General features: G+C 46.2%; 1 protein-coding gene across 1 annotated transcript; it reads right to left on the minus strand.

Annotated features, from left to right (window-relative positions):
• Positions 1-1,599: 1,599 nt before the first annotated feature.
• On the minus strand, positions 1,600-9,222 carry BCL2L15 (BCL2 like 15). The gene is made up of 4 exons (XM_058660073.1): positions 8,997-9,222; positions 6,721-6,842; positions 2,630-2,854; positions 1,600-1,703 (listed from the first exon to the last, which is right to left on the minus strand). The coding sequence occupies exons 1-4, from the start codon at positions 9,121-9,123 to the stop codon at positions 1,686-1,688; spliced, it is 492 nt and encodes a 163-aa protein (XP_058516056.1). The 5' UTR covers positions 9,124-9,222; the 3' UTR covers positions 1,600-1,685.
• Positions 9,223-9,492: the final 270 nt, after the last annotated feature.

Below are 9,492 nucleotides of genomic sequence, written 5' to 3' on the forward strand. Positions count from 1 at the left end.
AAGGTGAGGTGAGCCGTACCAGATGTGGCCACAGAGCCCAAACAGCACATGTGAGAACCAGGGCAGGAGGGGGAAAAGCCAGCAGGTGGAATGTGGGCTCCCCTGCTGACCAACACCCACTGGAGAGCATGAATTGGGATGGGGGCAGACCAGACCAGGCAGGACTACAACACCTGTGGGCCTCATGTGAGCTAGATCAGGGAAAAGGCAGGTTGGACTGACTGTTCTGACTGGTGCAAGCAAAATTTAGGGTGGGTGAGGATTGGTTGGGCTTTGCCGCAGCATCTGCTGGCAGAAGCTGGCACAGGGGGGCTAAATCTGTCAAGTTAAACTCCAGGAACACCTGAAGAATGCATAATCAGGGAGTGGGTTGGCCTAGGAGGGAAATAGTGGGCACCTCCCTCTTGGGTTACCACTCCCACTGGACAGCATGAAAACCAGGACAGGGACAGGGGCAGGGGTGGATAGACAGAATGGCACCTGCCAGTATGTATGTGGGCTGGAAAGTAGGGCTGGATGGGTTGAACTAGGCTTCAATGCCCATTGACATGTAGGAGAGCTAAATGGGATGTGGGACAGAATGGACAAGTCTGTGGTACATACTGGCAAGCATAGGAACCAGGGTAGGGGACTGGACTGGTGGGGTTATGGGGAGTCGCCCCAACTAGGCTGCAGCTCTCACTGGTTTGGGTGAGGGCGGAGTGTGTGCTGGGCAGGATCAAGCTGAACTGCAACAACCATTGTTTCATGTGGAAGACAGGGCTGGAAACAACTGCAACAACCAGCATGTAAATAAGCTGATTGGGGCGACGGACTGTGCCGGACCCTGTACTGGCAAGCACACACAAGAATCAGGTCTGGGATCACCGCAGACGAAGTTTCTTTGGAGATCCGTCCAACTGAACTGCTGATATCTGAACCCCAGTCATGAAGAGACTACGTCAGCCAGTGGATTCTGAAGACAGTTGATTGTACTTGAAATGGCGAGATTGTCAGCAATTCAAAATAGTTGAACTATCGAAACTGCTTGAGCAGGACCCTCAGAGCATGCCCCACATCGGGGACTTGGGATAGGTGAGAGACTGAGTGGGGCTTACCCCAGATACAGGGGGAAAATGATGATATTAATGTGGAAACAATGGTCTTACCCACTTTCCTGTAGCCCTTGACCCTTTGTACCCTAATCAACTATGTAAGAATATAAAAAAATTAATAATTAAAATAAAAACAATCAATAGGGAGGCACCCGCATTGTGGCCTAAGAGCTAAAGTCCTCGCCTTGAAATTTGAAAGTGCCGGGATCCCATATGTTTGCCGGTTCTAATCCTGGCAGCCCTGCTTCCCATCCAGCTCCCTGCTTGTGGCCTGGGAAAGCAGTTGAGGACGGCCCAAAGCCTTGGGACCCTGCACCCGCATGGAAGACCTGGAGGAAGATCTCCTGGCTCCAGGCTTTGGATCTGCTCAACACTGGCCATTTTGGTCACCTGGGGAGTGAATCTTTGGATGGAAGATTTTCCTCTCTTTCTCCTCTCTCTAAATATCTGACTTTACAATAAAAATTAAAAAAAAATCAATAGAGAACATCTTATTTAATCTTCAATTCTGTGTATCCATTTTCATTGCCAGAAATCAAATGCCTGATCAAATAGGCAGTGTCATTCAGTGTAGGGAAAAAATCCAGCTCTTCAGCTCTCCAGGTTTTCCTAGGAAGAACAGTGAAAAGTCTACAGTCAAAAAGGATGTTCTTCAAGATCTTCCTAACGAGCTAGGGACTGTGGCTTCTGAAAATGGAAGAGAATGCTCTCTCACCCGGGGTCCCAATCATTACAACAGCTAGCACAAGAACACTGGAGATTTACTGGTTTTCATCAGAGCATTTTAAGATGGCTCTGGGGCAGGCAGGTACTGTGCCTCAGAGGGTTAAGTCACTGCTTGGAAGGCCCACGTCTTGAACCAAGGGCCCAGAATTAAGTGCTACCTCCATTTCTGATGCAGCTTCCTTCTACTGAGCCTGGGACGCAGTCGATGATGACTTGAGTGCTTGATTCCCTGCCACCCACATGGAGTTTCTGGCTTCTCCTGGCTCTGCGCTTGCCCAGTGCTGGCCTGTTGCAGGTGTTTGGAAGTGAATCCATGAGATGTCTCACCCTCTCCCTCTTCCTCTTTCTCTTTGCACTGACTTTCAAATAAATAAATAATCAATAAACATTTTACAAAAGGATTCTGAACTTCAGTACGGATGGGAAGTAGAACAGCCAAGACCACTTCAGTACCCATCTGAACTTCTTCAGTATGTATCTAAAGACCTAAAAATTTTCTAGGGTGCAGAGTGAATCCAGGCTAATCCACAACCAATAAACTTTTATAAGATAGTTGTATCTTGGGAAATTATTAGCTTTACAATTGGCGTCAGTGTTTTAGACGGCATGACCCTGTGATGCAAGCCCATACACTGGGCGGCTATCTGCTCCCTCTTTTCCAATGTAAGACAATCTCGGCATTGTTAGCAAAGTAGGGAGGCCTGTTTTCATGCTTGATTTCCACCTTACAAAAAAGGGTCATAACTTTTAGGTATGAATACAAACACAGCACAGATGTCTAGCAAATCCAGGGGCCTCGACATACTTACCCAACCTCCCTGACCCTGGATAAACTCCCGGATGTTTCTGTTCCCGTTGATCATATCCCTCATGGCATCGCTCATCCGTTGCAGCATTCCAGGAGCCAAGCGGATCACACACTCCACCAGTTTGACTGACACTGCCAGGAAGGCTTTTTCATATGCTAAGTTGGAATCCTGAGCACACCAGGTCTGGCTCAGAGATTGCACCATGCCCTGAAGTACAGCTCCTGCCTGAGAGAAGAGTCAGGTACATCAGGGAAGGTTTGCTCAGAAAGTACAGGAGGCTGCAGGTGCGGGTAGAGCTGAGCTCATCTTAAAGAGTAGATGAACTTCTCGTTCTAACATTTTGTTATTTTAAGGGATATATGTAAGTAAAATATAGTATATCCGATATATTATAAAATATACAAATAAGCCATGAAATGCATTATTTCAGATATTATTACTTAGTATTAAAGGTAGAATATTAAATACATGATAGTACAGCTGGTCACATAGCAAGGTATTCCTTGAATGACTAGGAAATGCTACAAGGGGCAGGGGAGTGTGGAGAAGTGATTTGGTTTTCTTCTTTCACCTTCCTCCCCAAATGATTTGACCCAAAAGTCATCAGCTGGGGCCAAGCAAGATCTACCAGAGCAAGAGGGACTGAGAACAACAGTAGTCAGTCGGAGTAGTGAGTCCAAGCCCAAACAAACCGAGAAGGCACCCATGTGGCAGTGGATCTAGATGTTGGTTTCAGAATGTCATTTTCCATGAAAAGAAACCAGAGCTCCCTGGAGAATGGCTGATTCCGGGCTGGGAAATGGAAAGTGTATGATCTTCTGTTAGAAATGGAGAAAGTTAGAGGGCCTGGTTTGATTGCTCAGTGATTAAATGTTTGCCTTGCATTCGCTGGGATCCCATACGGGCATTGATTCAATCCACTTCTCATCCAGTTTCCTGCTTGTGGCCTGGGAAAGCAGTACATTATGGCCCAAAGCCTTGGGACCCTGCACCTGCATGAGACTAAGAAGAAACTCTTGGCTCCTGGCTTCAGATCAGCTCAGCTCCGGCCATTGCGGCCACTTGGAGAGAACCAGTGGATGGAGGATCTCTGTCTCTCCTTCTGTGTATAAATTTGACTTTCCAATAAAAATAAATCTTTTTTAAAAATAGATAAGTATTTAGAAAGAAAGAATGAATGACCAAACAAATGAAAGAAGGAAATGAAGAAAGTTGGGGCTGGCACAGTGCCAAAGCAGGCTAATCCTCTATCTGCAAAGCATGGGGATCCCATAAGCACCAGTTTGTGCCATGGCTTCTACACTTGCCATCCAGCTTCCTGCTTGTGGCCTGGAAGAGCAGTGGAGATATCCCCAAGACTTGGATCCTGCATCCCCATGGGAGACCCAGAAGAAACTCTTGGTTCCTGGCTCAAATTGGCTCAGCTCCAGCCATTAAGACCTTTTGGGGAGTGAATTAGCAGATTGAAGATCTTTCTCTATGTAAATCTGTCTTTCCTGGGCCCGGCGGCGTGGCCTAGCAGCTAAAGTCCTTGCCTTGAACGCCCTGGGATCCTATATGGGCGCCGGTTCTAATCCCGGCAGCTCCACTTCCCATCCAGCTCCCTGCTTGTGGCCTGGGAAACCAGTAGTCGAGGACGGCCCAAAGCCTTGGGACCCTGTACCCGCATGGGAGACCTGGAAGAAGTTCCTGGCTCCTGGCTTCAGATTGGCTCAGCTTCAGCCATTGCGGTCACTTGGGGAGTGAATCATTGGACAGAAGATCTTCCTTTCTGTCTCTCCTCCTCTCCGTATATCTGACTTTCCAATAAAAATAAATAAATCTTTAAAATATATATATGTATATTTTTTTAAAAGAAAGGGCTGCTGTTTCCTAAATTTGAGGCAATCTTAGCAACTAAGTAATGACAGTAACAGGTTTTACTTCAAAAAGTAGGACAGCATAGGTCCATGTTGATATAGGAATAAAAGGACTGAAATTTTAATAAGGTAGGGGATATTTACATAATTTCAAAGTACCTCTCTATGAAACACTAATTACCAACAGGAAAAAGGTGACTTGGGGCCACGGGTGTAGCACAGAGGGTTAAGCCACTGCCTGTACCATTAGTATCCCATATAGGCACTGGTTCAAGTCCCAGCTGCTCCACTTCCAATCCAGTTCCCTGTTAATGCATATGGGAAAGAGGTGAAAGATGGCCCAAGTGTTTGGTTCACATGAGAGACATGGAGGGACCTGGTCCAGTCCTGGCCATTGCAGTTATCTGGGCATGAAGCGGTGGATGGACGCATTCTCTTCCCCTTCTGTTTCTGTCTGTTCCTTTCTTTCTGTAACTCTGTCTTTCAAATAAATCTTTTTTTAAAAGAGTAAGTTTACAGTGGGAAAGCTTTACAAGTAACTAAAGTTAACAATTCCAAGTAATGGGACAAAATGAAATCTTGTGCCAATTAATAGGATCACTTGCAGACAGTGAAGGAGTAAGTCACTGAGGATAGAAGTCCAGTTTTGCCCAAGTGGAGTGCAGGCCATCACTCCTCCTATGTTCAGAAACACTATCAGTCTGAATTCCATTCCTAGCTTTAGCACAGGTTACTGAAGTTCTCTGTGCCTTGGTTTCTTTATTTGCTTAAATGAGTGACTGGCAATACTTACTATTATGGGACCTATTGGGCGTCCAGCACTGTTCGAGTTTTTGCAAATGCAGTAAAGATGCCAGATGCTTACTATCCTGGTGCTGTACGCAGAAGGGGATAGGTTGTTCCAGGGATAACAGTTTGATAGTTTGTGGAGGGATAGAATGATGAGACCACAGTGGCACATGGTAAGTGGTGAGCTCTTACTAGCTGTCCCTGTTGATATTAACCAGCTATTTCTTCTAGAACGCTGGCATGTGATCTTTGTATCTAATATAGACTGCAAGTTCTCCTGCCAGTAATCCCTGCTGCAATGAGAAGCCCATGGGCTTCCATAAGGCTTTGTCACATCAGGCCTGTAAACTGCTTACACTTCCTGTACAGACCTCACTATTGGACCTTGGAGCAGGAGAGGGAAGAAGCAGAATTGCCAACGCCCGATAAAATAAATATTAAAGCTGATGGTTACTGCAGTTATAAAAAGTGTATGGGGGGCCCGGCGGCATGGCCTAGCGGCTAAAGTCCTTGCCTTGAAAGCCCCGGGATCCCATATGGGCGCCGGTTCTAATCCCGGCAGCTCCACTTCCCATCCAGCTCCCTGCTTGTGGCCTGGGAAAGCAGTCGAGGACGGCCCAATGCATTGGGACACTGCACCCGCGTGGGAGACCCGGAAGAGGTTCCAGGTTCCCGGCTTCGGATCGGTGCGCACCGGCCCGTTGCGGCTCACTTGGGGAGTGAATCATCAAACGGAAGATCTTCCTCTCTGTCTCTCCTCCTCTGTGTATATCTGGCTCTAATAAAATGAATAAATCTTTAAAAAAAAAAAGTGTATGGGCACCATGGTGACCTCAGCCAGAGATCTAGCATGCCCCAAAGGCAGCCAAGGCCACGTATGGGCCAATGATGGACAAAGACCAATATTCCTTGCCCTGTCAGGACCCAAACAGGGCCGATGCCAGCACCCACATCAGAAGTGGTGTAAAACCTTTGTCTGCGCTACCCAGCTTGTCTTTCCCACTTGCTGTCCTCTCGCTTGTTTGTTCCTCCGCTGCACGGGGAAAGGCCCAGGAACAGACTTCTCTTTGCTTCATAAAGACCTATTCATACTGAGCCCATGTTTTTTTTCATGGGTGGTCAGTAAATCTAGCAAAAACAAGCATAGAAACACTTGGTCAAGAATAAACTGTCAATCATTCTCCCTGCACACTGAGCATATTTCTGATGAAAACCAAGTAGAGACAAGCTGAAGGTTGACCGGCCTCCGCCAAGAATTTTCTATGTTTGTACCACCTGGGTTTCCATGAACTATTAAAATTAGCAATGGGACAATTCCTGCTGTGCCTCCTGGAATGACGAGAACCCCTAAATCCATTCTTAGTGGTAGTGTATAGGAGTAGTAAGAAAAGAAAGCTCAAAATAGGAAAAAGCAGCAAGCAACAGCAAGAAGTAAAAGCTGACCTGTCCCCGAATGGTTTCTTCAATGAGATTTCTGGCAGAAGCCTCCAGCTCTCCATTGAACTGGTCCCCCAACATCCGCAGGCGACCAACAATGACGGCCACATCGAAAGAGTCAGCCTCTCCTAAGACACAGAGAACACATTTGTCACAACACTTGATGGGATGACACCCAGGCAATGGAGAAGAGTTCTCCAGTCTTGGCACTGTTCTTTCCCAAGAGCATTCGGTCAACAGCACATGAAAATCTCCTTTCAGGGGCAGGTGTTTAGAGCAGCAGTTAAGGGTCGATATTGCTTGGGAGGCATGTATTCCCTTAGCATGCCAGGTGCCACCCTGGCTCTGCTCGCCATTCCAGCTCCCTGCTAATGCACACACTCTGAGAGGCTGCAAGGGACAGGTCAAGTGGTTGGGTCCCTGGATTGATTTCCTGGCTTTTGTTTCAGCCTGGCTCAGCTTCAGGTATTGCAGACATCTGGGGAGTGAACTAGCAGATGGAAGATCTCAGTTTCTGCTTGCCTTTCAAATAAAAACAATGAAAATAGGAAAACAAATATTTTTACAAACAGAAAATCTCTCTCTTACAAAGTCTGTTTCTCTTCTGGTAGGCCAAAAGCTTAGAGTTCATTTTTCGAAATTTAAAAAAAGAAACCTCCAGTGTGGCTACATCCCATATGGGTGCTAGTTGGAGTCCCAGCTGTTCCACCTCCTACCCAACTCCTTGCTTATGGGCCTGGGAAAGCGATGCAAGGTGACCCACATTCTGGGAAAGACCCAGATGGAGTTTCAGGTTCCTAGCTTCAAACTGGCCCAGCCCTGGCTATTATAGCCATTTGGGAAGTGAATTAGAGAATGGAAGATCTCTTTGCAACTCTGCCTTTTTCCTCATAAATAAATGGTGAATAAATCACTCTTTTAAAAAAAGATTGATTCATTTTACTTAGAAGTCAAGGTTAGAAACAGAGAGAGATTCTCCATCTGGTAGCACACTCCCCAGATGGCCACAAAGGCCAGAGCTGGGCCAATCCAAAGCTGGGAGCCAGGAGCTTCTTCCAAGGCCTCCAGTTGTTGCTCATATAGGATGCTGGTGTGATAGCTGGAGGATTCGCCTGATATGCCACTGTACTAGGCCCAAAATATTTTTTTTTTAAAAAAAGAACTTGGCCCAATGTAGTGGTCTAGTGGCTAAAGTCCTCACCTTGAATGTGCCAAGATCCCTTATGGGTGCCAGTTCTAATCCAGGAGGCCCCACTTCACCATCCAGCTCCCTGCTTGTGGTCTGGGAGGGCAGTAGAGGACGGCCCAAAGTCTTGGGACCCTGTATCCTGTGGGAGACCCAGAAGAAGCTACTGACTCCTGGCTTCGAATCGGTTCAGCTTCGGTTCAGCCACTTGGGCAGTGAACCATAGGATGAAAGATCTTCCTCTGTCTCTCTTCCTCTGTATATCTCACTTTCCAATAAAAATAAAATAAATCTTAAAGAATAAATAAAGAAAGAAATTTAAGTTACCTGGCACAGTGGCATAGGATGGTATTCTTCTGCCTGTGGCACTGGCATAGCATGTGGATGCTGGTTTGAGTCTTGAATGCTCCAGTTATCATTCAGCTCCCTGATAATGGCCTGAGAAAGCAGTGGAGTATGGCTCAAGTCCTTGGGCTCTTGCATTCACGTGAGAGACCTGGAAGACACTGCAGGCTCCCAGCTTCAGACTGGCTCAGCTCTGGCCATTGTAGCCATCTGGTGGGAGTAGCAGATGGAAGATCACTCTCTCTGTCTCTCATTCTCTGTAATTCTCACATTCAAATAAAATAAACAAAATTTTTTTTAAGATTTATCTATTTTTTATTGGAAAGTCAGGTTTAGAGAGAGAACAGAGAGGAAGATCTTCTGTCTGTTGGTTCACTGCCCAAGCAGCTGCAATGGCCGGAGCTGAGCCGATCTGAAGCCAGGAGCCAGGAACTTCTTTCAGGTCTCCCATGCGGGTGCAGGGTCCCAAGGCTTTGGGCCTTCCTCGACTACTGGTTTCCCAGGCCACAAGCAGGGAGCTGGATGGGAAGTGGATCAGCTGGATCACAAATTAGTGCCCATATTGGATCCTAGCAGGTGCAAGGCAAGGATTTAGCCATTAGGTTACCGCGCTGGACCCAAATTAAACAAATCTTAAAAAAAAAATGCCATCCAGATTTTAAAAAAAGAAAAGAAATTGTAAGAGGAAATGAAGACAGAATGCTCAGATTCTTATTTCCCTTTAACTTCCTCCTCGGGGCAGGAGGCTTACCTGCGTCCGGTTCTTCGCCAGCAATGAGAACCCGGTTAGCAACCTGCGAGTTGGAGTCCAACATGTCCATGAGAAGACCATTCACAATGATTTCCGTTTGCTCCTCAAATGTCTTGGGAGTCTTCATTTTTAGATGCTTGCTGTTGAGTGATTTCAACAATACAACTAACAAATTCAGTCCAGCAAGAAGTTAGAAGTCCTGCTAATCTATACCTTGGTTGGTTTTTTTTTGGTTGGGTTTTTTTTTGTTTTGTTTTGTTTTTTCTTGACAAGTAGCCCTGAAAACCTCTTCCAAACCAGCTGCTAAGAAAGGTGGGACTTGTTGTCTAAAGAGCTAATTCACAGAGACAGAGACTTGAAGACTTTCAGTTCCTCTTCTCAGAATCACACCCTACCCAGTTAATGAGTAACTTTCACAATTGCAATTATGTCTAAAACAGAGATAGAGTTGAGAAAGAGGTTCTTTGGAAAAATCATTAAGAAATACATCCTGTTG

The sequence above is a fragment of the Ochotona princeps genome, chromosome 2, assembly GCF_030435755.1.
Source record: "Ochotona princeps isolate mOchPri1 chromosome 2, mOchPri1.hap1, whole genome shotgun sequence".
Lineage (NCBI taxonomy): Eukaryota > Metazoa > Chordata > Mammalia > Lagomorpha > Ochotonidae > Ochotona > Ochotona princeps.